Source organism: Osmerus mordax, chromosome 2 (assembly GCF_038355195.1).
Source record: "Osmerus mordax isolate fOsmMor3 chromosome 2, fOsmMor3.pri, whole genome shotgun sequence".
Classification (NCBI taxonomy): Eukaryota; Metazoa; Chordata; class Actinopteri; order Osmeriformes; family Osmeridae; genus Osmerus; species Osmerus mordax.
Genome location: NC_090051.1, coordinates 17,696,778 through 17,724,216, shown reverse-complemented (window position 1 = coordinate 17,724,216; position 27,439 = coordinate 17,696,778). Strand labels below are relative to the sequence as shown.

At 48.7% G+C, this 27,439-nt stretch overlaps 1 protein-coding gene across 1 annotated transcript; it reads right to left on the bottom strand.

Moving 5' to 3' along the window:
• Window positions 1-27,439, bottom strand: ube2f (ubiquitin-conjugating enzyme E2F (putative)). The gene is made up of 10 exons (XM_067255924.1): window positions 27,257-27,439; window positions 26,162-26,300; window positions 24,031-24,060; window positions 23,629-23,694; window positions 15,617-15,684; window positions 13,550-13,620; window positions 12,892-12,949; window positions 7,470-7,502; window positions 6,894-6,956; window positions 1-1,358 (listed from the first exon to the last, which is right to left on the bottom strand). Exons 2-10 carry the CDS (start codon window positions 26,277-26,279, stop codon window positions 1,308-1,310), a joined length of 558 nt encoding a protein of 185 aa, XP_067112025.1. The 5' UTR covers window positions 26,280-26,300; window positions 27,257-27,439; the 3' UTR covers window positions 1-1,307.

Here is a 27,439-nt window from a genome sequence, read left to right as displayed (position 1 = left end):
TTAATTATTATATCCTCTTTATTATATCTTAAAAAAACTGATATACAATCTGAGAAAGTAAAGGAGGACTTGAACTGCTGGTTTCCCCTCCGAAGCCCCTCTGAGCTAGGCTAGCTGGGCCTAGGGAACAGGGAGTATGGGGCTGGGAACCAGAGCATGCGGACAGCAAGTCACATCTCAACAGTCTATCTTTCTACACACACACACTCGCATAAACACGCGCACAATTCAACAGACACCCACACACAAACAGTTCAGACATACCTACTGTAAAATGCACCACCACCTGATTAAATACACTTTGTCTCATGCAATCATGTGAAAAACAGTAATGACATTGATTCGTGTTCAAATATGAGGCACAAAGCCAGTCCGGACAAAGCAAATCAACCCAACCCACACATTCGTGGATACATATTCCCTCTCACACGTACACAGAGCACAGAGACACAGACAGACGACCACACACACGTGCGTACAGACACACATGCAAGAAAAACCAGCGAGATCACACAGGCCTTTGGAAACACACTTGCATCGGAACACAGGACTCTAGTTGGGGAGCCCTCAGTTTGACCCCTGACCCCAGTGGAGTAGAGGTGTGTGAGTGGTGGTGAGGGGGGGTGGGGGGGTTCAGATAGAGACCGGGTAGCGTGAGGGTTTTTATTGTGTGCTCAACAAGCAGGAGCTGTGCGTGTGTGTGTGTGGTGGATTAGGCGGATGGTAGAGTTGGTAGTCGGGAGTCGTGGGTGGCACTTGTCATTCGCATGCTGTCTAGTGAGGTGGGTGGGGGTGGGGCGGGTGGGGGGTACAGACCTTTAACAAACAGGAAAATGGGAGGGCTGTGTGAGAGATGTGTGTTTGCTCCGCAAAATGCGAGTGTGAGCACATTTTTTGTATGCGTGCTTGCGTGCATTTTTCCTTTGCAACACAAACAATACAGGCACTAGAACTGAGAAAACACTGTGACGGATAATCTTTCTCTTCCATTTGACATCTCTTAAAAAAATTCACTTTGTTTCAATTCCGGGACCTCTTTGCCATCCTGGCCCACTCTTATTGGCCAAAGACACCCATAGAGACCCACTCGTTGAACAATCCTGCTTTGACAGGCATGATAACTAGGCATGACTAATAGGCTGTTCAGAACAATTAAAGCATCGAAAACATTGTCGTATATTTGTCATTTATTCATCTTCTCCAGCGGCGTGGTATTGCAGTCAGGGCAGGTAGGCCGTGTGTGATTGGTTGGTGAGAGGCCAGGGGGAGGGCTGTATGGCACACAACCAGCACAGCTCACGCTGTCATCATCTGGCGTAGAGCTTGATGTATTCTTGAACTTTATTACGAAAATCCTCCTGGAGCAAAACACAGAGAGAAAGAGAGAGAGAGAGAGAGAGACTTATTCCACAACTACAATTCTTGTTAACAGAAAGGAAGGTGCATAACACAGTTAGACCTTGGAGAGCCATCTGGCAAGGCGTTGAAGCAGGGCTGTGTGTGTGTGTTTAAATACAAGTTGTATAAATTCCCTAGGTTGTTTTGAGTACAGTTAGTGGGGGCACAAATGGCAAGAGAAGAGGGCAGGTCAGGGTTGTCATGGTAACAGGGGGACACAGAGAGCTCTGGGTGACATATATTCTTGGACCCCCCCCCCCCCTCCCCTCTCTGTCCCCCTCTCATAGAAACAGACAGAAAAGGACATACAGAAACATGTGCATGCACCCAGGCCCTGTCCCCCCCTGGCCAGCTCTGATGAACCAGAGCAGCTGAGGCCAGGGGCACGGCTCCCAGGCCAGAGCCTCCAGCCTGCCTCCTCCAGCCTGCCTCCTCCAGCCTGCCTCCTCCAGCCTGCCTCCTCCAGCCTGCCTCCTCCAGCCTGCCTCCTCCAGCCTGCCTCCTCCAGCCTGCCTCCTCCAGCCTGCCTCCTCCAGCCTGCCTCCTCCAGCCTGCCTCCTCCAGCCTGCCTCCTCCAGCCTGCCTCCTCCAGCCTGCCTCCTCCAGCCTGCCTCCTCCAGCCTGCCTCCTCAAGCCTGCCTCCTCCAGCCTGCCTCCTCCAGTAAGTACAGGGACATTCCCCCGAGGCAAGTAGGGTGAAGTGCCTTGCCCAAGGACACAACGTCAGTTGGCATGACCGGGAATCGAACTGGCAACCTTCAGATAACTGCATTTAGGGAACTGTACAAGTTCATCCACTCATCAGAGTGCTGCAGGCTGCTTGCTAGTTTGCTGTGTGGAGCTAGCCAGGTCTCTGCACCTTCAGGGAGTCAATTAAGTAAAGGTCTCTTTCTCTGACACAGAGCAAACTCCAAATCGCAGCAAAGCTAATGTGTGTGTTCCTGGTCGGGGGCCGTGTGGATGGAAGGTCTCCAGATGCAGGACTGGACAGCTTGGTGTAGACTGGAACTGTCTCTACTGATGGATGTTGCTACCTCTTAGCATTATCCACTGGGAATCCAAGACTAGAAATGGGTAGAAAAGCAGGAAGAGAAGGAGGTGGAGAGAGAGAGAGAGAGAGAGAGAGAGAGAGAGAGAGAGAGAGAGAGAGAGAGAGAGAGAGAGAGAGAGAGGGGAAGGATAAGAGGTGCATGGAGAGGCTTTGATGAAGACCTCCAGTGTGAGGGAGAGGAGGGCCCTGTTAGACCTTGGACAGTCTGGTGGAAACGCTGACAGGAAACACACCGTGACACCCGATGACCCAGCTCACCTATCCTGCACTACAAGCTCACCTTCTACCCCCAAAGCAACATACCTGCTTCAAGACAGGTAAACAAAGGCTAATTGCTGGAATCCCACTGGGCTGCTTCGGAGCCCGAGAACACAGCGGAGACAGAGAAGGGCTGAAACAGCAACCTTTCAGCCCAGATGGAGGTAGAGTGAGATGGATTGGAAACGAACAAGGCCCTGGGACAATCACAGCCCGCCATGCACAACAGAGACCGCAGGATATACAGCCCCCCCCCCCACACTTCAACGCCCCCCGCCCGGACATTCAGTTCACCGTCTGCTCTCAAATAACCTTTCAGCCCTGCTAAACATTTGGCAGCCAGCTAGAGTATTGCAGGAAGCAGAGTGGAGCTTTAAATAGCTCCCCCTGAGGTTCTGCTTATTAATCTGTCCTATTATAAACAAGGCTGCCGCCGCCACCGCCGCCGTTTGTGGCGCAGTGGATAAGCGGATTGGTCTCCCCTCTCTCCCCTGACTAATGGCTTTTTGATCCACCTCTGCATTGGCAGAGAGACAAAGCCACAGAGGGAAGGACCGGCGAGGCCGTTAACCTCACTACGATGTGGACCGTGGCCACGGCAGAAGACGAGGACCCTCCTCCACAGATCTCCGAGTGTGCCAGGCTCGGGGTCGCAACGTCAGCCCGCCCAGGTGACTTCCTGAGCTGGGTCATCACTCCAGAGCCGGGAGCAGCCGCTTGTCGATGTGGGGGGCTGTCTGCTAACGTGAAGGGAGTGATTCAGGTCAGATCACGTCAGGCCAGGTGGAGGCAGGCTTGAAGGGAGGCTAGGGGCCGGGTGTGTCAGCATGCGACCGTCAGACGGGACAGTAGGAGAGGGCTGACACTGAGCTAGTGGCAGATCCACTTGAGACACAGCTCCACAAGAACCCCCCTGGTTCCTAACGTGCAGGGCACTGACTCAGGACCCAACTCAGCTAGCCACAACCAGGCACTGTTGCAGAGCTGAGTAGAAGAAGGTGTTCAATGCAAAAAGTAGAATGGTAGTGGGTAATGGTAGGGCATCGGATTGACAAAATGATTGATAGGCAGACAGGCAATCAGACAGATCAACCAAGAGCCAGGTGATTGGCTAGTGATCTTGAGAGCTGAGCCACCAGGATCATGCAGACAGGTAGCAGGTCCCTGGGAGAGATGTCGGGGTCGATACAGATCCATCGAGCTGCATTAGGATGCAGGAGAGCACTGGAGACTCTAGAGCCTCATCCAGGGGAGCGAAAGCCTGCTGTTAGGCCATCACTCTGGAACTATTGATGGTGCACGGCTGATTGGCTGAGCAGGCTTTAGAACAATGAAACCAAACATCAATAGGCCAAATTAGCTTCCAAGCATAATACAAAGGACTTTCTTTTGGATATGCAGAGGCAATTGGTAATCGTCTAAACGCTATTGTCACATGACTAATGGTACTGGGAAAAATAACAAAAATGTGTATTGCGCTGGCAAAATTAACTTAGTGAAACTGTGTTCCCTAAATGTGTGGAATAATTTAATGATTTGGAGAAGGTGTGTCATTCAAGATAAAAAGCAAATGTAGATTCCGCTTTGTCCTTGCTTGCACCCAGAAAGAAATGTGGTCAATTTCGTATTATTCTCCACAAATTTCCTCAATATCATGGGTCTAAATTTGTAATCTACCGAAATATACGAAAATAATGTGAAACTTTACAAACGTATCACGACACAGGCGCAGATCACAATCAGCCGTCCTCAGGAGACCCAGTAAAGCCCCCCCCCCCCCCCCCCCCCCCCCTCCTAGGGAGCTGGTGCTTGTGGGGGCGGAGAAGGCTTGAGGGCTGTTAGACAGGGGGAAGAAGGACGTAGCCACTTGACTCTCTGGCTGGGCCACTGCTGACCGTGTGTCTGTGGAAAAGTGCACACTGAAACAACCAAAACAAAACATCACCAAAAAAGGGAAAAGAGGGACGAGCGAGAAAGCAAAGCAGAAGAACGCGCGAGCGGAAGAGAGCGTGTCACGGGTGAGAACCGCGTGCCTGAAAAGAGAGAAAGAGAGACATTTCCCCTCCAGCGGCCACAGGGGACTAAGGAGCTGGGTTTGCTGCTTTTCCTGTTCCTGCTAGCGGACGTGAGCTCCGTGGTCACGGACACGCCGGAGACGAACGTCCGTTCAGCTGCACACTGGGAGACCCCGAGCCCGGGGGGAGACCCCAGCTGTCGGTCACTCATCCCGTCACCGCTCCCCCCGCACCACGGCCGGCTCGTTTCAAAACTCCTATATCGCTTTTCACCATTTTCCTATCAAACACCTGAAAAGATTAGGGATGTCTGACTGGGTTTACAGGGTGGCAGGATGAGGCAGGGCCGTCTAAAGCGGGTTTTAGCCCGGTGTCTGCCGAGCGCTAGCTGGCTTTACACACCTATTAAGTGCTGTTTGAGTGGTCCTGCTGAGGGAATAGGAAGAGCTGTATTAGCCTTAGCCCAGCAGGGGGTGAGGGGGAGGCTGTGTGGAGGATTATGTCTGTGGGGGCTGCAGGTGTGAGTTACAGCCCCTCCCCTCTGTTGGGATCCACAAGTACAGTTGCTGGCCCCATATCTCTGGTGCTGGTTGAAAGGCCCATATCTGTGGTGCTGGTTGAAAGGCCCATATCTCTGGTGCTGGTTGAAAGGCCCATATCTCTGGTACTGGTTGAAAGGCCCATATATCTGACCTGGTTGAACTGTAAGGTCAACAGTCCTTGCTTCTCCCTGTGTATCCCAGTGTTTAAGGGCCCAGTGACCAGAGTTACATTGTGGAACTTCTGGCCCCGGCGGTCCTGTGTCACTGCTGCTTCTAAACCGCTAGGAACACCACAGGGGTCCTTCCATAGACAACCTCTCACATCTCTGACCACTAGGAACACCACAGGGGTCCTTCCATAGACAACCTCTCACATCTCTGACCACTAGGAACACCACAGGGGTCGTTCCACAGGCAGCCTCTCACATCTCTGCTTTTCCTCATGGGCCTGTCTGCTGTGCCTTGCTCAGTGAGTCACACCCCAGCCCCCACCCTGATCCAGGGGACTGATCCTACTCCTTTGGGAACTCCTTAGTTGCACCTAAAAAGACTACCAGTGCCCTGAGTCGTTTCTTGTGGGGCTAGGAAGTCCGATAACTTGAGTTATTCCTTCACTGAGTTATTCAAGCCCTTTCGCCAAAAAGGGTTGTGAGTCACTGTCTCTGTTTCTCTCTCCTCTACCGAGTGTTGTCATTCAATAAGCACTGACACATGATTACACACAGCAGTCCTCTTAATGGGGCCAAATGGCTGCCACGGCAACCCGCGCTCAGGTCCGACCCCAGTGCGTCATGGGCAGGGGCGTTGTTAGACATAAAACTCTACTGGGGCACAGGCCCCTATTCATATCCCTTTTTTTTTTCCAAGCTTGCTGCGCACAATGCACTACTAGGCTATAGAAACTCTCCTTGCTTAACCCACTATACAACAGTTTTGGGACGCAAGTTTGATATCAGCTTTGGCAGGGACGTCAATAGTTAATGTGAGCGTGCACATTTTTTTCCGCATTCATTTGCGCTCAAATACTGTTTTTTGAGCTTCATGTAATATTGTTTTTATGTTTTAGTCTAAATAAGATTATCGGTAGGCTTTTCATTTCGAAACGACTTCAATTCTGACTTGTGTGCGACTATGACACATGGTCTTCTGTGTGCGTGCTACAGTGGCTATTTTGCAAGCTCAGAAGAGCACGCTGGCATGGAATTCTGCGGGCATCTGCACGTGTTTTCGGATAAACTGCTTTGATTTTACAAGCGTTGATTGGGATACTGCGTTAATTTTTTCCGGGATTATCAATCTAAATGAATGCACTGACTAATAAAGTAAATTGTTAAAACTCAAACTTTAGATTTGACAGGGGCACGAGCCCCTGTCAGGCCTCAGGTTAACTCGATGCACTGCTCCAGAGCTAGGAGCGGCCTCCTCCGGCACCCCAGCATGGAGGGAACAGTACCAGGAGCTCCAGAGTGGTCCCCACAAAGACCTGCGCACCTCTACTCCTCATTGGCATACTGAGGTACAGCTGAACCTGAACATCTGGCCCGTCCTCAGTGCTCCACCATGGCAGATGGCAGGCCCTCGAGGTGTTCAGGGGACACGTCCCCAGCCGTCCAGAGGACGATACTCTACCTTATCCCTCAGGTGATGCTCTGCAGCGTCTATGTTCAACGGGTCGTCGAAATTCAGTAGATCCTGTTGGAGAGGGGGAGGGAGAGAGGAGAGCAGAGGCAGAGAGAGATAGAGAGAGATAGAGAGAGAGGGAGGGAATATGACTTTAGAAAGCATATGGACACCATTTTCTCCACCCGTTAGAACAAATACGATTGCAGAACACCACCATTTGTTTCACTGCTCACTGACTGAAACCAACTACCAGGGGGCAGCATGCAATGTCACCCTGGATTTAACTTTTAGACAAACAAAGTATTATCCTTTTATCCTGTTGCCGTAGACGTGTCGTGTGCAGAGCGAGAAGCAAAGAACGCTATTAGAGTGAAATTATAAAACACAGCTTGCGACTTATTTCCTGATTAAGAGCTTAGCCACAGGGCACGGACTAGGCATGCAGCCATCTCATCTTCAAAACTGGATGGAACTGGATGGTTTGTGAGTGACTTGTAGGAGTCTCTACTGTCCAGAACATATTGTATATTTAGCATGTTTCCTTTCATGGTGAAATGTTTCCATTGACCGTAGGACACTTACAGTGAATAAGGAGTTCAGTCCCCAAACCACATCCTGAAAGACACAAGCAAAAACACAGTCTTGGTTATCTCACAGTACATTTTGACACTCGAACTTTTCAAAAGAAAGTTTGGACGATCCAACAGTGAGACAAAGAAGAAACATTCACAGCCCATGTATCTTACACAATGGAGTTTTAATGATGTTGACGAGCAGCTTTGTATCAAAACAAGATGAGGATTCCTCTGGGCCATTGGACTGCCTCTCAGACCAAATTAAGCACATTTCCTTGATGATCAAAACGGTCAAAAATGACTATGAGGTAGATTAATTAGCATATCTATTTTGAGGACATTAAATGGGGACGTAAGTAGACGAGGCAAATAAGTAGATAAGGGCTGCACAGGGCTGGGTGTGGAGAGGGAGGAAGAGAGCGAGAAAGAGTACAAAAAACAAAACAAAAAACTGAAGAATGAGGCTAATTAATCATAGAGGGGGGAAAAAGTTATGAAACTATTTGCCACAAACAATTACCCCCACCATGAACCCCCTGCTGATGTAGACCATCAATGAAGTAAGCCTCACATCCTAGACCAGGTTCATAATTGGTGAGGAATACAATGGACTGAATCCGTATCGCTATATCTCTACGTCACCCTGTATAAATCCATCCTCAGGCAGATTCCCTGCAGACGAGAGTCCAGGATTAAGGTTGGAAAACCTTAATCCTGGACGTTGGTCCCGTGGTAATGAGTCCCCTGTTTTCGCTTGTACTATCCAGGGCTGGCTAATGACAACCCAGGTTCCACATGGGCAGAAGAATAATGGAGAAGGCATTTTCCTCTAATATGGTTGTTAGTACGTTTCCCTTTGCTGTCAAACACACGCGATGAGTATGCAAGGCGCCGTGGAGACAGGAAACAAGTGAAGTAACACAATAGACTTGTTGTCTTGCGGACAAAAGAAAGCTGCACATCACACTCTGTGATTGACAGCGCACGACACATTAGCATTTAAATTAAATAGATAATAAATAAACAGCGTCTTGAGAGGTCCGTCCTCCACTTCAAAGATCAGGCTCGACACGGTTGATCTCGACTCACGACATTTCCCTAACACAATGCCTCTTCACCGTGTACAGAAATATGCATAATTAATGCACAACCTCTTCCTGTCCAAGCATTCAATGATTTAGTCATTGGCAAGTCATAGAGGCGGTTGTCAGGCATAATTCTGAGCACAACTTCCTCAAAGTAACCTCTGTGCAGTCCCTAATGTCTATCGCTCTAGTCATACTAAACAGAAGAACACACATCAAATCGCCCCCACTGTCCTTGCCGATAGGCTCGGCGAGTGAGTGTGTGCTTATGTTTGAATCTATTGAGAGAGATAAATTGAGGGACTGGGGAAAAAAGTAAGAAGTGAGGATGCAAGAATGAGGCCATGTTGAAAGAGTAGGCAGAATAAGGTGAGCTGTCAGGGGAAAATATTTGCGAGAGAGAGAGAAAAAAAAGAAGATAAATCATAGATATTTTTGCTCAAGCACTCTCTGTGTGTGACTGTGTGTGTGTGTGTGTGTGGGCTGCCAGGGGTGTGTGACTGTGTGTGTGTGGGCTGCTAGGGGTGTGTGCTGAGTAGAGGTTATGCTGTGTGACTGCTGTGTGGGATATAGCAGTGTGATGCTGAGGAGAAAGGACACGAGGTGGCTGAAGCGGGCTGGCATCACCCTCTCAACGCAACAGAAACTGCCCACACACAAACACACGGTCCCCCCCCCCCGTCTCTCACGGACACGCGAGCTCGCCACGCGATAAAAAGCAAGCGGCGTCAACGCTCTGCTTCACCACGACTCCCTAACACCGACAGACTTTTTTGCCTGCTTCAGCTTGCAAAGTGTGAAGTACAAAAGCGCACCCACGCAGGTCGACCTTCCCTGGGATAATGGCAAAGAAAACGCTTCCATGCGTCGAAGATTTTTTCGCAGCCACGCTGTTGCTTCCCCTACACGTTGGCCAGACTACAAAAGGTGTGAGCGTGTTTTCATGCATCCACAGACCGAGCAAGTGAGTTATGGTGTCGGTGACTTCCATGCGAGTATGTGTGTGTTTGTTGCGAGTGTGTGTGTGCGCGAGTGTGTGTGTGTTATCCGTGGCGTTGTCCCTTCCTCTCCCTTCCGCTCTTCGACTGAGCTTATTGGATGGTCAATACAAGAATTAATGAAAGTCTAGCTCAAGGCTGTGAACACTGCAGAAAAGGGGGACCGGTATCAATTACACTGGGGAAGAGATGCAGGGAGGGGGGGGGGGGCAGAAAGAAAGATATAGAGAAAGAGAGGGACAGAGAGTTAGAGAGAGAAGAAAACAAAAATGATGGTGAGATGGAGAGAAGAGGGGAGAAAAATAAAGAGAGAATGGAAAGGAAAGGCTAAAAGTGTGCGAATGCATACACACAAGGTGGTTTCAAAGACCGCAAGGTGCTGAGGCATAAAACATCAGCTTGTTAATCCCCAGCTATCCTCCTCATTAATGAAGAACCATGTTTGGTTCACAGAGAAAGCTGCTGTTACAGGCTAGTGGTCATATGGATTTACATTTACATTTAGCAGACGCTCTTATCCAGAGCGACTTACAGTAAGTACAGGGACATTCCCCCGAGGCAAGTAGGGTGAAGTGCCTTGCCCAAGGACACAACGTCAGTTGGCATGACCGGGAATCGAACTGGCAACCTTCGGATTACGAGCCCGATTCCCTCACCGCTCAGCCACCTGACTCCAAGGATGTGTTGCACACTAGCTTCCTGGGGCAGGTTACTGTAATGCTACAGGGTACATACTCCTGGACTGCCTGACAGCCCATTATGTAGGATACATGTCCAGTGTGTGACCGCTCATGAAAGGAGATCTACTTAGCTGGTTAAGAGGACATGTTCAGGCTCAAACACACCGTCGCACGAGTTGGTGTTTCCTTGCTGTGCTCTCAACATATTCTGTAGGAGGGGAGCACAGCATGAGTGGTCCACTGCCTTGTTACATCGAGCCTGGGAATTACAACCGTCACGTTTAGACAAGAACTTCACAATCGCTTCAGCGAAACCGAGCCGGCGGATAATGACAGATGACAATCTCACCATGAAGCAATCTACTCGGGGCTAATAGCTCCCCTTTTGTCCGCATCTCCAGGCAGGCTCGAGGCTTCCAGTTGACAAGGATGTAAACACAAACACTCAACATCCGCCCACGTCTCTGCACATATGACACGTAGGGCATGCTTGCCGTTCTCTCACAGAACAACGGACCTTGTGCCACACAAGCCACACTGAAAAGCCTGTTATGAGTATAAACAAAGCAGGTGAGAGAGAGAGAAAGATAAAGAGAGAGGGAGACAGAGAGAGAGAGAGAGAGACAGAGACAGAGAGAGAGAGAGAGAGAGACAGAGAGAGAGAGAGAGAGAGAGAGAGAGAGAGACAGAGAGAGAGAGAGAGAGAGAGAGAGAGAGAGACGTCTGGGGTCCGTTCTTTAGTGAACACTCAAAAGCTAGACCCTCACTACCACCACCACAGTCTTGGCTGACCCGGGCTGTGGGGCTGGCTGTCAGGGAAGACGAACGCTAGCTCCAGTAAGCTGCACGACGCCTCCTTTCTGGAGGAGGCTGATGGGCTACGTGGGGCCTTTAATGATCCGTTCACTCACAGAGGGATGCTCCCAGAGCACCGCGGCCCTAATGAGCTTCTGATGGGTGCCTGGCTCGTTAAGACCCGGCTCTTTATTACCCTGCACTCCCCTGCTATCTCCTGCAGCCATTCTGCCAGCGTGAGGAAAGTCAATTAACAGAGAGAGAAAGTAAGAAAGAAAGTAAGAAAGAAAGAAGAAAGAAATGAGAAAGAGTGTGTGTGTGTGTGTGTGTGTGTGTGTGTGTGGGGGGGGGGGGGGGTATGACTGAGGCTCTGGTTCATTAGTGATTACTTTCCTCGGTCATGTGCACAATTACATTTTGGATACTGCTTTGAACCGAATGACAGGACTACACTATCCCAGAGTGGTTGTGAGTCACCCGTCATCCAACGTTTGGATTTGGCAATGCCTACTAAGTAGTGGCCGACTATTGACAGACGAGCAGAGAAGCTGGGGGAACGCTAGCTGCATATCTGACGTGACCGAGCCTGGAGGAACGGCAGTACTTTCGAAACTGGCGAAGGGAGACGGGACAAAGATAACTTGGAAGGAGCAGGCACCAGCTCGTCTCTGACAAAGACGTCTCTTTCATCTCTCGCCCAGGGACGATTTACCTGATAAAGTTTGACTTTACGGATGTAAAATATTCAGAGACTTTGACACAACAAAGGGAATCCGCCGCGTGGGATTTTTGGGAACCGAAAAAAGGGGAGGAAGAAGACAAGTCAGATAATGTAAGGAGTGTTGCGGAACGAAGGCAGGGGAAGATAGCGCCTCACCGGCGGACTCATCCGGTTCTCTAACGGGTCTCGAAAACCTTCCTGTACACAGTAATTATGGAGTGGGCCACAAGGTCAGTGTGTGTTGTTGTCCAAAGCCCCTTTCCCCTTGGAGATCGAGACAGAACTTTCCACTCCTCACCAAGCTGACCCTCTCACACAGCTACAAACTCACTGGAGTGCACCAAATGGACATGGTCTAGTGCTCTGACTCTGAGAAGACTCTCCTACATGCTCAGTGTCTCAGCCCAGCTCATTACGAGTATAACGAGTATTACCCTCTCAACAATAGAAATGTCCCCTTACCATGTGCAGGCATAGATAATGCAGTTTCCCATACGACTGAGAGCTCCCTCCTTTAGAGATGGAGAGCGGAGCACCTCTCAGTATGACAGATGAGAAGGGGATAGACAGTTCTTGCATAGCTTAAGGATCACACTCTGAGCCCTCCGAGAGCTCTTAAAAGAAACTACTGAGAAAGTACAGAAGGGAATTACAGGGAGCCACTGCTGAGAGGAGCTTCTCTCCACACAGAGAGCCAATTGCAGCCCCTGCGGTTGACATTTGCATATTCTTCATAATGCGCACAACCCCTCTCCACACTGTTAGAGACGACTGTGGTTTGGTCTCCCCTCAGAGGACCGAAACGGCACTAACGGTAGGCCCCCGCTGGTGATGTCTATGTCTAGTGGAAAGGGCTTGCATCACACAGTTATTTACATTTACATTTAGTCATTTAGCAGACGCTCTTATCCAGAGCGACTTACAGTAAGTAAAGGGACATTCTCCCCGAGGCAAGTAGGGTGAAGTACCTTGCCCAAGGACACAACGTCAGTTGGCATGACCGGGAATCGAACTGGCAACCTTCGGATTACTAGCCCGCTTCCCTCACCGCTCAGCCACCTGACTCCCAGTTATAAAGCCCTGTGATTCCGAATCCACCACTGAGGAGGGTCAGGGTGTTCCCCGCCGCAGCCCGGGAACAGGGACTCACCTTTAACGTCCTGGTGGGGGCCCAGCCTGTGCCGTCGATGGAGTGCTCCCGCAACAAACTGAAACACAAACACAGGATCCTTATCAGTGACAGACAGCTAAAAGCCCTGCGGTGAGGCGTCACCATCAAACTGTTAAGGGTTTGCTTCCCCCGAGGTTTCTATTCAGATTCTGTCTGTCTGCCAACTTAATAAAGCTGTCCCGCTAGAAGGTTAGCCACTTTATGTTTTGCTGAAGGTGAGTGATTGTTGTGAACGGATGCGTCAATGGCAGCAGTCCAATGTGCTCTGTGAGAAGAAACGGTATACATCTATCAGACATCAATGCTACTTTGAGGCTATTTCTACCATTGTTCTGTCCAGTGTAGACCAAGCCAGCCCAGCTCCAGTCAACCATGACAGGGAAAGTGAGAGGGAAAGTGAGAGGGAGAGAGAGAGGGAGAGAGAGCTAGAGAGAGCTAGAGACGGCGACAGAGTAAGAACACTGCCTTGGCAAAACATAATATAAGTGATGCAAAATAATACAAATGCAAATAGAGCAGTCTGGAAGCCTAGGAGATTAAAAGTAGCTATCAGATACAGTTTAGAGATAAAAACTGAAAAGATAGGGGGAAAGAGAGGGTTGCAGATGAGATCAGAGGAGAAAATACGTTGCTTTACCTCAAACAGATCTCTCCTGTCTCGGCGATGTTGGGGTGCCATATTCTGGTCAGGCATTTCACTTTGGGAGGCTGAGAGGGAGGAAGAGGGAGAGTGAGATTGATAGAGGGAGACAGAGAGAAAGAACAGGAAGAGAACAGAACGCTCCTGTGAGGCACAGATGAGATCGTGAAAGCTCATCAGATCAAACACACAAAGGTGGCCCGAGGTACACACCGATAAATAACTACATACCCAAACACAACACAACTCGGGAACAGAACCGATTTTCACAATCCATCTAAAACAGCCCTATGTTCATTTCCCCTGAGAGGACACAAACCAAACACACCCCGAAGTCAGTGAAAAAACCTAAACAAAAAAAGTCAACTCTTAACTCTTCCCCTTCTTGTCTTTCCCCTTTGAAGTCAAACTCTCCACTTCGTGACACGATGAGAACAGACACAGCGATGTTTTCCCTCCACGTTTCTTCATCGCGTCTTGTTTCACTTTGGTACATCAGGTTGTATTATGCTACGTCATAATCCTGCCTACTAAACTGGCCCATGTTTTCCGCCAGCAACTTGGTTCTTGGCAGTGCAACCAGGGAGGCAACTGTGACTATGTTTATTAATAGCCAGTTCGAGTATTCAGACAAAGCACGTTCCTGGGGAAGTGCTATGCTAGTCCAGTTTGCAAACAGTCTGACATTTTTTATAATCATTTATCCTCCTCTGAGACTCAGAGAAATTGTAACCATTAACAACACCTGAGACTGGTATAGGATCTAAAGTACATTGGCGTGGGAGGATGGAGTCAAATCCCCACATGGCACGTGTGTAGCTGCATCCAGGGCATAGCTGCATCCAGGGCATAGCTGCATCCAGGGCATAGCTGCATCCAGGGCATAGCTGCATCCAGGGCATAGCTGCATCCAGGGCATAGCTGCATCCAGGGCATAGCTGCATCCAGGGCATAGCTGCATCCAGGGCATAGCTGCATCCAGGGCATAGCTGCATCCAGGGCATAGCTGCATCCAGGGCATAGCTGCATCCAGGGCATAGCTGCATCCAGGGCATAGCTGCATCCAGGGCATAGCTGCATGCCTGCATCCAGACTCCAGGACAGAGAAGAACAGCAGTCTCCATGCTCCAGACACAGGATCCTGGGAAGCAGCTTCGTTAACACTCTGAACAGCGCTTGTATTGATCCTGCCTGCAGAACGCCGGGGAGCCATGTTTTGCGCTCGGCTCACAAAAAGGACACTTTCTAGCGCACTAACCTTTTCCATCGCAGACACGGTTATTATTGTAACCCACGACAAAAGGTTGGCGGAACCAAACCCAACTATTACAGGTGTGCATCATAGAAAACCAATAACAATAAACATTCAAAGCCTTCCGTGTACAAAGCGGTTTGTTGTACAAGTGTGCTGTGGTTAGATTTCCGATAACACCAGCGCTCGACTATCTCAGGCCGACAAACACAGCTGGCAGCTTCTCAATGGCTCTCTGTAAGGATGTTTACAGCGTCTCATAAAAGACTGTTAAATCCATGCAGGGTCTAAATGCGGCTTTTACTGCCTGTCCCATTACGCTCCCATTATGAGGGCGCAGTGGACATCAAGACTGTGGTGAACAAGCTATAAATCCACAATGAGCTGTCCTGGCCCAGGACCCTGATCCACGGCACTCTGGATTATACCCAGACCGACAGAGAGATGGAAACCCGCGCTGGATGGATGGCTGGAGGGAGGACTCACAGAGATGCAAAGTGAGGGGTTACAGCTCCCTAAATCAGCCTCAGCCTGCATCCACTGTCTAGTGAGAGCCTTTCACTCACAGTCTTCTGACAGGAACACCGAAGCTGGACAGCAGCTGGTGACCCGGGCTGCCCTGCAGGGCTCTGGGCGTTCACCTCTACCCGAGGTGGGGGCACAGGTGAAGACAGAGGAGTGAAGAGGTCCCGGAGGTCATGACCCTGGAGCGGGAAGTCTGTTGGGATGACTGACTGCCTCCTCTGCTTCGTTAATCACCTGTCATAGAAGCTAGTATGCTAGCACACGCGCACGCACGCGGGACCACTTACCACCATGTTGTAGGCTTCAGGGACATCTATTTCAAACTGGAATTTCCCACTCTGGTAGTAGCCCTCATCTGCAGACAGATAAAGTGAGAGAGAAGCAAAGAGAGGGAGTGACATGTTGTCAGGAAATCCATTTCGAAAAACAATGTCAGGTCATGCATTGAATTCATCAAGGCTTTCTCATCCAATTCCAAACCATGACCCAAACTGTACTCTCTTGTATACAGCGGCGGCATTAGGAGAGCTGCAAGGGCCCACGTGGCTCTTTGCTTTCCTCTCCTACAGATGTAGCCTTGGCCAGCACCCTATCATTGTCAGCTCTCCATCAGGCCCAGGGGAAGGGAGAGGGGGACATGACAGAGGGAGCGCAGTCAGAATGAGGAAGCTGGAACCAGGGAGGGGGTGGATGCTGGTATAATGCTAGAGAGGCAGCCCTGGCAGTGCCTAGTAAGTGCTACAGAGTGTTCCCACCACGGAGTGCTTCAGGGGGGCTCTCTTTCTCTGGAACACACCATGTCCCCAAGGCTGATAGGGACTCATAGATGTTCCCACCAGGTTGGCTTTTCGGCTCATCTAGTAGAGAATGGCCGTAAACTGTGAATCTAAACAGACAGATTCCATCCAAAATGTGGCCAAAATATTTAGAAACTGACTTTTATCCCCCTTGACAGGGATTGATGTGTTGGAAGGATTTCCAATGAAAAGGATACCACCCCACCCCCCGCTCCCCCCTCCTCACACACACACACACACACACACACACACACTCTAACACTTTTGACCGTGACAGGGAGAGAGCAAGCTTTTTAATCAGCCCACACAACAGGTCTCATCCATAAATAAAGTGTAAAGCGAGAATCTTAAGGCTGATGGCTACAGTGAAGGCATAAATTAGTCATGATTGGATACCGGGACAATCAGTCTTTCCATCATGGAGAGGACAGCCGACAGGGCGCCAACCACGTTAATCATACATGTCCTCAATGAATAGACCATGTAATACACCTGGCCTGGAAAGTCCATTGAGCAACACAGAGGACAGGATATTGCTAATTATGTGTGGGGTCTTCAAGAAACCAAATCACCTTATCTTTATGACAAAGATGCCTTTCTCAAAATACAGTATACAACAACAGCTGTTAAAAAAACTGCTCCTCACCTACCCACTTCCACCTTCCATCCCATCCACTTGGTGAACCGCTGGCGTAACGCTCCAACACTCCCAGCTAATAAGCAGGCCTCGGGTGTAGAGTTTACAATAGATTGTAAACTAAAAACCCTCAAGAACAAACATCCTACCCTAATGAGGTAGCCCGTTACCCATCAGCTCTCTGCTGGGCCTGATGGGTTTGTGTTCTCCCTGCCTCTAAACAGAACATAGTGTGGAGCACAGTGGACAGCTACTGTACAACTCCAGTCTTAATGAACTCATTATAATACAGAAGAGAAAACTAAGAAACAAACTCGTTCAAGTGATACATTCATTTCTCCTCCCAGGCAAATGTGCCTACCCCTCTGATTACCTATTCGTTCCCAGAGCTATGCTAAAAGAATGCAGGCTAGACTTGGAATACAAAGCATATCAGGGTACATTTCAAGTACCCTGTTAATGAACCTGCTACCTAGCACACGCATACACACACACACACACATCTACTAGTATGCAACCAACATAAATGGCTGTGGCTAAGTGTAACCACACTCCATCCCTACATACAATTACATTCGATAGGAAATGGGAAACACAACCGTGGAGAGTGTCAGTCCATTTCTAAACCCACTCTGTGTGAAAAAACAAACATATTTGTCATAACCTGGGAAAATGGTGGATCAACTAGGACAGTAGCTAATATCCCCAGTCTAAAGAAACGTACAACGAAATATCCGAGAAAGCCAAGACACAGAATGTGGAACAGACAGCCAGGCACTCAATGGGAACAATCCTCTAATTGTTCAGAGATAATCCCTCTTAAATAAACAAAGCTCTGCATTTGTTCCTAATCACTTGTTGCCTGAGAAGCTTCATGCTGTACAAAGTCTAGAAATAACCCACAACAAAGTAGCTAGTGAACCCGAGCTGTTGCTGTCCCCTTTCAGTCCAGGCTGGGGTGGTTTCAGGCTGGGGTGGTTTCAGGCTGGGGTGGGTACAGGCTGGGGTGGGTACAGGCTGGGGTGGGTACAGGCTGGGGTGGGTTCCGGCTGGGGTGGGTACAGGCTGGGGTGGGTTCAGACTGGGGTGGGTTCAGGCTGGGGTGGGTTCAGGCTGGGGTGGGTACAGGCTGGGGTGGGTACAGGCTGGTGTGGGTACAGGCTGGGGTGGGTTCAGGCTGGGGTGGGTACAGGCTGGGGTGGGTACAGGCCGGGGTGGGTACAGGCTGGGGTGGGTACAGGCTGGGGTGGGTACAGACTGGGGTGGGTTCAGGCTGGGGTGGGTTCAGACTGGGGTGGGTTCAGGCACAGGACGGCCAACCGGAAGCCCCACTCACATCTCGTAGAAAAATGTCTGCTTCAGGATCAAGTCCATTCCTGACCATGCTCTCCTATTTAGTATGACCCAAAAATTGAAAACTGTGTCACACCCTAATTTAAGTAGGGCGTTTTTTGTTTGTTTTGTTTGTTTTGTCTGTTCCATATTCTGTCAGCTCTGTCCATGCAGAGGGTTTTCATGGCACACAAGAGAGCTACAGCCCACGTAAGTAGAACTAGGAGGTCCAGTAGTTAGGAGAGCATTAAAGACTCATGTAAAAAGCTTTGAATTCAACGCCTGGATGATGTGACTCTTGCATCCTAGGCAGTCAGATGGCTGAGTGGTGAGGGGTGAAATGGGGTGGAAAACAACAACAGAGGAAATGCTTGCAGCTGCTCAGTCAACCCCAATGTGTGTGTGTGTGTGTGTGTGTGTGTGTGTGTGTGTGTGTGTGTGTGTGTGTGTGCGTGCGTGCGTGTGCGTGTTAGATGAAATACAGCCTATGAGAGATCGGAAGAGATTCAGGATTTTGTTTTATATCATTTTTGTATCAGGACTGGGCACACAAAGGTTCGCCTGGAGAGATCCAGTAAGTGCTGCTTGGCAGGACCCAGGTGAACTGGAGTCAGGCTTGGTGCTCATTCATTCCCAGGTTTGCAGGCAAGTAGGTAGAAATATCGAACCCCAACTATCACTTCTGTTTCTGATGAAGTCACACCCATTACTGTTAACAACCTAGGAAAAGTGATAGAGAGATTAGAGAGAGGGGTAAGAGAGTCAGATGGCTGAGCGGTGATGGAGTCGGGCTAGTAATCTGAAGGTTACCAGTTCGATTCCCAGCCGTGCCAAATGACGTTGTGTCCTTGGGCAAGGCACTTCACCCTACTTGCTTCGGGGGGAATGTCCCTGTACTTACTGTAAGTCGCTCTGTATAAGAGCGTCTGCTAAATGACTAAATGTAATCCTGTGTACCAGCAGCTAATACCAAAGAATACGGCAAACAGGAAGAATATAGAAACACAAAAGAGATAACCTGAATCATCAAGCTATGAAACTAAACAGAAACCTTATGTCTCACAAAAAAAAAAATATATATATTATTTTTAAAAGATGAGCTCATTGGCTAGAGGCTTGTAAAGCTGAGGTATTCCAGACCCAAGCTGCGCTCAGCCGTCTAAGAGGGGGAGCAGATGTTAAATATCCACGGCTCCCCAGGCGTGCCCCAATGTCCCCTCGTCTCCTGTCTAAAGGCCCAGGTCGCTGTGATTGCCCTGCCTATATTAAACCTGGTCTCCAGGGGCACACACAGCTAACTGGTGCTGAATGCAATTACACACACACCCACCCACACGGCGGGAGGGGAGGGGGAGGGGGGGGGCTGTTTACCACCTCCACTCTCCTCCTGACCTTCCTGGGCATCTTAATAAGTCTTGTTGTTGACTCACCTTAACTCCTCGTTATAATCCTGGGACATGGACAAGGCCAGTCTGGGCACTAATGGAGGGGAGGAGAAGGAGCACAGCGACGTGGACCGAGGGGTCAAACCCTGGACTCCTGTTTCCAAAGGATCCATGTCCGTCAGAAGACCCACATGATTTCATTCCTGACGTACGAGTGATATCTCATCACAAGAGCCCTACACTCCTAACACAGCATTCACCATGTGGAGAACACCGCAAGGCCCGTTCGTCATATTTAGTCGAGCTAATCTGTGCGCTCGATAGCATAAACCTTCGTCTCATCTTGTATGATGTTTGTTTCGAGTTGATAGTCGTCTAGGTAGGTTCTGTGGAAACAAATGTTTGGCTTGTTCACCCAAAAAAGGTTTCTATTAGCTCCATTGCTATAACATTTCCCCACAGTCTCCAAAACTGTTAGGCAAGGCTTTGTCGGGAGCCATACGTCAGCGTGACAGCTCTCCTCCCGTTCTATCAACATCTGTCTCCCAGCAGAAGCTCCGGCTGTTTATCTCTGCATCTGAGCTCCTCTATCTGTGGCTGTTGGTCAATCCGAAGAACGCTAAGAACGCACTTGCGTTCTTGAGACGAACGTTCTTGCCAAGCGTCTTGCGAGAACGGTCTGGCAAGACCGCGAGGACGGAGAACCATTTGAGATGCGTGTGTTCTTGCAATGACTTCTGGGAAATCAGCTGCGTTCTCGCTGATCAAGTCACCATCCGATGCATCCAAGATAAAAGGGGCGGATCAAGAAGACTTATGTTCTTTGGATTGTAACCGTACTTGGGCAATGAAAGCTGACGTCAAACGGGTTCGCGAGAACACAAGAACGGAGAAAAATGTGTATTGCTAAACGGCCTACGTCTACCCCAGAGTGAGTGCATCTCTGCATCTGGGCTCGTCTAGCTCTGTCTACCCCAGAGTGAGTGCATCTCTGCATCTGGGCTCGTCTAGCTCTGTCTACCCCAGAGTGAGTGCATCTCTGCATCTGGGCTCGTCTAGCTCTGTCTACCCCAGAGTGAGTGCATCTCTGCATCTTGGCTCGTCTAGCTCTGTCTACCCCAGAGTGAGTGCATCTCTGCATCTGGGCTCGTCTAGCTCTGTCTACCCCAGAGTGAGTGCATCTCTGCATCTTGGCTCGTCTAGCTCTGTCTACCCCAGAGTGAGTGCATCTCTGCATCTGGGCTCGTCTAGCTCTGTCTACCCCAGAGTGAGTGCATCTCTGCATCTGGGCTCGTCTAGCTCTGTCTACCCCAGAGTGAGTACATCTCTGCATCTGGGCTCCTCTAGCTCTGTCTACCCCAGAGTGAGTGCATCTCTGCATCTGGGCTCCTCTAGCTCTGTCTACCCCAGAGTGAGTGCATCTCTGCATCTGGGCTCGTCTAGCTGTGTCTACTCAGGAGGGCGCTCTCCCACCTCTGCCATCCCCAGCACCCGCAGCCTTGTTGGGGGAAGTGGGAGAGACATTCCTACTGGTGACAGAGTGACTCAGGAATCAAGACACGTCCAGACACAGTTGAGAATAATGATTGCGACTCTTTTGCGGGGGTGGTGTGTGTGTGTGTGGAGGGGGTAGCATCGCCATTCGTGAAGGCTAATTGCTGATAAACTGACAGATGTTATCTGACAACATAAAAGAGATCTGCAGAGTCATAAGACTGAGGTTGAAAATACACAAAGATGGTGCTAATTTGAGCACTAAGTGACGAGTTCTTCATGAGGAATAATTACCACCCCTTCGGAGGGTTCCTCTTAATAATTCTCTGCCAGAGACTCCTCCAGACAGACAGATGAACAGGCAGGCAGACACGAGTGCTCTATGCTGCTCTTGACCAATTAGGACAGGTCAACTGTAGATCCAAGAGGCTGATGACAACCTGCCCTCCTAACTCCCAATCTCCTCCTGTTTCTCGGCCCCACTAAACCATGAACAGATTCGACAGAGCATATCTTTCTACAAAATCGAAACATTGTAAACATCTGAGCCATCAATAACCGATTCCCTCCAAACCTGACAATAATAATGGCTGTGTAAAACAGGTTTTCGCCACAAGAAGAGGTTCGGCTCGGAACACAAGTCTTGGCTTTGTCTTTCAAATAGATCTGATATTGTAAATGTTGAAAATAGCAGTTGAAGTGCCGAACCAGTATTAAAATGAAAGAAATATCGAAATAAAACGGATTCTTAACCCAGTTAGATAATCTTGTGGTGAATGAGAGCTCAGAGCCTTGGAGGGGGATGGTCTGGATGACAAGATTATCTGACGAGATTATTCGAGTTCAGCATATCAAGGGCTGCTTCCTTAACAGAGATCTTCCACCACAGCTCTGCTGCACACAAGGCCTCTTTAATGCTCTGCATCACACAACGAGCACCAGCTTCTGAGTATTTCAACTTCCAAGGGGGACACCCATGCGCTTAGAACTCTGGGGGTGATCGTTCCCCCTCTGAAAAGGGGGATTTTTAAGGGTCCAGAACAGCGCTTGGGCGTCCGCTTGATGGCCTGACTAATGCAGAGAGGGGAATTCTGAAGCAGGTGTAGGTTTGTCTCATCATAAGTTAGCACCCAGGAAATTCGTACCATTCTCACCTCCAGAGTAACGTGTTGAGAGGGAGCTGCTGAATGTGCCAGCCCAGAGAAATAAAGCCGGTTAAAGGTCCATATTAAAACCTTTCAGCGGTTCTGGAACGGAATGCTGTGGTATTGTTGAGGTCTCTCAAAGGGAGACCATCTTTACAGAAACCCAGCTGACGCAGAGGAGATGAAAAGAAAGGCTATACCACATACTCTCCAACAGTTGTTGCAGAAACACTGCATGGCCAAATGCATCTCACAAGGCTACTGCCGACACTGACCGCATGCGTACAGATGCAAAAGTGACGGTCAGATAATAGCGGTGGCCATTAAGTGGAGCAGGAGTCAATCAGTTTACATGAGGTATTTCCTGCGTGCCGACAGACTCTGGACTCTCTGACCTTTAAACACACAGCCTGGTAGGTTCATACAAATAGACAGGCTTATCATTGGTGTTAACACACACCTTGAATGCAGAATATTCTGATGCAGCAGTTGACTGGGTAGGAAACTGAAGGATGAGAGGGCTGGGAATGAACAGCAAGGGAGGTTTGAATGCATGCAAGAGAGAGAGAGATGTTGAGAGAGAGAAAGAGAGAGATGTTGAAAGAGAAAGAGGTTGAGAGAGAGAGAGAGGTTGAGAGACAGAAAGAGGTTGAGAGAGAGTTGAAAGAGGTTCAGAGAGAAGGAGAGAGGGTGAGAGAAAAGAAAGATAGAGATGTTGAGAGAGAGAGGTTGACTGAGAGGTTGAGAGAGAGAGAGAGAGAGAGGCACAGAGCCAAAAATGGTACGTCTCATCCTGAATAATTCCAGAAGGCTACATCCTCAGACTAGAGGCAGGTACTGTACGATGGAGGCACTTTACGCTGAGCAAGCACAGGGAACCTGAGGAATAATGATGCTGTTAGAATCCAAAAATACAGGGCAGCATAAACAGCAGGGAACTCATTCACTCATACAGACACACACAGTGCAGGACTCTCTTTCAGCATCTTCACAGAGCAGCGCCCAGCTCTGCCTGGTGAGCAGACAACTCTCGACCCTGCTGCTCAGAGACTGGAAGAGTGCTATGCAACACTGCTCGTCTACTGCTCTTGTCCGTCAAGTACGATTCACTCGAACTCTGGCCATAACAAGACAGAACATTTAACTAAACTAATATATAAATGCTCGACATTGATTAGAGGTACAGCATTTTAAATTCATAGACCCAATACTGACCACACTGTCGGCTAAATTGAGCCCCAAGTCAACATGGTATTTGATTTCATCCTAAATCAATTCATAGGATATTGGAATTCCAAATGTCACAGGTGCGTTGCATGTGCATCTCATGTGCTATTTACTGGTTCACATATTAGGTGCATTTCCAGAGGTGAGAGACATTGCCTAGAGCAGTGACGTTGTCGCCTAGACATCTAACCCCAGGGTGGTAGGAGATAGGACAAGCTGGCTTGTTCAGAGGAAGAGATGGGTGGATCTGAGATGGATCCGATGATCATCCTTAGCCTTTACCTGGAGACACGGCCAGCTGGAAGTGGTGTAGCTTGTCCTCGTCAGGAAAGCTGGCTGTACAGGTGCCTGGGGTGGAGAGATGGGGGAGAGGACAGAAATATCAGGAAAATGTATACAGGTGATGGATGATTATGTTATGCTAATATTATATTATTCTGCCCAGAATGGAAATCTGGCCAGAACCAGTGACTTCATAAGTCTAATTAGTGCTGGTGGCTCTAAATCTCCCCCTTGTGTTCAGGGTGAGGAACTGCAGCTGAGGTACTGCCACAGGAATAATTTGACCCAGCGAAGCAGCAAAGTGAAACTCCATAGCTGTATCACAAACACACAGATAAACTGAGGAACCACAGGAAGCCGGGATCAGCTTCCACAGCAGGGTGCTTAAAACTAAATACTTACTGGGGAGGTTGGCTTCAAGTTCAGCAACTTCTGCAAAGAAAGTGAGAGAGAGAGGGAAAAGAGGGGAAGGCAAGATGAGTGGGAGTGCAAGTATAATCAGTTGAACAAACGGGGGCTGTGTGTGTGTGTGCACGCTCCTGTGTGTGTGTGTTTGTGCGTGTGTGTGTGCTCCTGTGTGTGTGTGTGTACAAGGGATAATAAAATGGTTTTCTCTCGTGTCAATTTCTCTTCATCTCTTCTCTCACACTCTCTCTCACACACACACACACACACACACACACACACACACACACACACACACACACACACACACACACACACACACACACACACACACACACACACACACACACACACACACACACACACACACACACACACACACACACACACACACACACACACACACAGCATGTTTTACCTCCTTCCCCCCCGATTATTCCATCTGTGGACTAACTTGTGGTGAATCAGAAGGAAAAAAAAATGGTGAAAATAGTTTAGCTACCCAGAATAAATGTGGAATGCAGAGAGTGGTGTGAGCGCAGGACAGGATGTACTGTACCACAAGGGATCAGTTGGAAACTAGACCCCAGACAAAGTCAACCATTGCTTGGATCTCAAGCAGACACAGTTACGGCTTCCTTTGAGCACAGAAGTACAGTGCCTGTCAAAAGTTTGAAAACCCCTAGCCTTTTGACAGGCACTGTAGGTCGATGAGCTGTCCATTAACAGCTACTTAAGAGGATGAGAGCAAGTGTTGGCCACAAGAGATGAAACAGGAGAGCAGAGGTTGACCCCACACATGGTTGAGATGATCTGTTTGTGTTGGGTCTGGGGAGCAGTAGGATCTATGCTGGGTGTATAGGGCAGTCATATGAGAACAGCCAAACCAAAAGGAAACAATCCCCCAAAGAACCAAAAAAGGAACAAGATTTTCTTGTACAGCTCCGAAGAAAACAATAGCTGAGATGGTGTGTCAAGATAACAGTAGGGGCGAGACACCTTTATCTAACTGCACAAGACTGTCTGGAGAGGAGGAGTGTGGGGAAGGGAGAGGATTCAGAGATGAATAGACTGGCAAAGAAAGCAAAAGTCAAGAACTGGAGTCAGGTGGCTGAGCGGTGAGGGAATCGGGCTAGTAATCCGAAGGTTGCCAGTTCAATTCTGGTCATGCCAACTGATGTTGTGTCCTTGGGCAAGGCACTTCACCCTACTTGCCTCGGGGGAATGTCCCTGTACTTACTGTAAGTCGCTCTGGATAAGAGTGTCTGCTAAATGACTAAATGTAAATGTAAGAACTGACAGAGGAACAGAGACAGGAAGATAGCCATCGGACAGAAATGTATGAAAAAATAACGAGGGATGAGGCTTTGAAGTTCATTGAGAGGCAGGCGTCTGGAAACTGAACGTCTGGGGCAAAGCAGAGGTGAAGGCGAGACGAAAGTAAAAGAGCAAGACAGAAAGAGACAGCTATCAGAGCTGGAAAACTGGGAGAGAGGCATGACTTTAAACTGGGAGAGAGACATGACTTTAAACTGGGAGAGAGACATGACTTTAAACTGGGAGAGAGACATGACTTTAAACTGAGAGAGAGACATGACTTTAAACTGGGAGAGAGACATGACTTTAAACTGGGAGAGAGACATGACTTTAAACTGAGAGAGAGACATGACTTTAAACTGGGAGAGAGACATGACTTTAAACTGGGAGAGAGACATGACTTTAAACTGAGAGAGAGACATGACTTTAAACTGGGAGAGAGACATGACTTTAAACTGAGAGAGAGACATGACTTTAGACTGGGAGAGAGACATGACTTTAAAAGGCATGTAGATGTTTGTATCGCCAGGGACTAAAATAGTACCCATTTGTTCACCCAATACATTTAGCTTTTTAGAGATTTATATGCCAACTTATAATTTATTTTGGTCCGGCTTTTGGAGACAAATTCCACATTACAGTTAGGCTTAGTTATTTTTGACTCTGTTAAGAGGCCTATTTCATTTGAGATGATATGACGACAAGCTACCTACACATAAATACCAGAGTGTCACTGAAAATACACATAACACCATAACAGTGTGATGATGGTATGGAGGGTGTGAGTGAGGGGAGGGAGGCTGGTCAGTACCTTTGGTGAGTAGTCGATCCCTGACTGAGATCCTGTGGGAGGAGTCAGAGGACCCCCCAGGGGAGCGGCCAGTTTTTCCACTGTCATCCCTCTTCAGCTTACTGGCTAAAGTCAGCATGGCTGCCCCGCACGTTCTCTCCTGCACACACACACACACACACCTTAGTCCAAAAACACTGAGAGAGAGAGAGAGAGAGAGAGAGAGAGAGAGAGAGAGAGAGAGAGAGAGAGAGAGAAAGCTGTAGCAAGTGTCACTGCTCAAAAACCTCATTATGCTTTCTATGTTTGGCTAGACATCTCAGTCCCAAAAATAAACAGCACTACTTTGGGCATGACTCAGCAGTTTTTTGTTTGTTTTTCTCCATCACTTTCTTAAAGGTTTATTTTCTTCCCTTCACACATTTTTGTTATGATGCAATGGAAGAAAATAGTTTCAAAGTCAGGTATCCATAACTCTCTAGCATAGCCCTCTAGGATGTTGTAAGACCATAGAGGTCTGTGAAGAGGGTAAGAGAAGTGAAGGGTACTAAAGAGGATAGGTGTCAGATATCAGTGGCCCCCCTCCTCGCTTCAGCTGTCACGGCCTGCCAGCCTGTCGGATTACCAGCCTGCCAATAGGAGGGTCAGGCAGGCAGGGCTGACAGACCCACTGTGAACGCTGTAGACTGTAGACAAGACTGACTTACAGACCGACTTAAGTAGGTATATATTTCCAAGCAAGTAAAATAGTAAAATAGACAAATCAATGATCATTCTATTCCAAGTGTTGAAGGCTTAGAGCTTCAAGGTTACGTTAGTTAGAGTACGCTAGAGTAGCAGCTTTCTACACACCGTCAGTCAAGGGACATCCTAACAGTTTGCTATTATTAGTTAGGTAACTAGCTATATCAAGATGGGAAAGTGGTTCCTACAATTTAGTTTTAAACATGCTATTTGCCATTACTACACACTACCAGGCAATAGTGCCTAGCCTTTTAAGTTAGAAGGCTAGTGAGTTACTTGATGTAAGATAGAAAGAGCGGTTTCGTTGAGATGTGCTTGAATATAGCAAATCAGCTAGCTACCTAGCTACGAAAGCTAGCAAGTTAGCCTTACCTGCTGTCTCAGAGAAAGCGCTCCGTCTTACACCATAATCAACAACGCTCGTATGCAAGGCTCTGGCTGCTACTGCAGCTTCAGCTGAACACTTCAGATAGCAATTAATATTGCTCAAACACTCTAATAATAATTTATATTGAAATGTAAACAAGCTGTAAGTCAGCTGTCAGAACTCCGCTC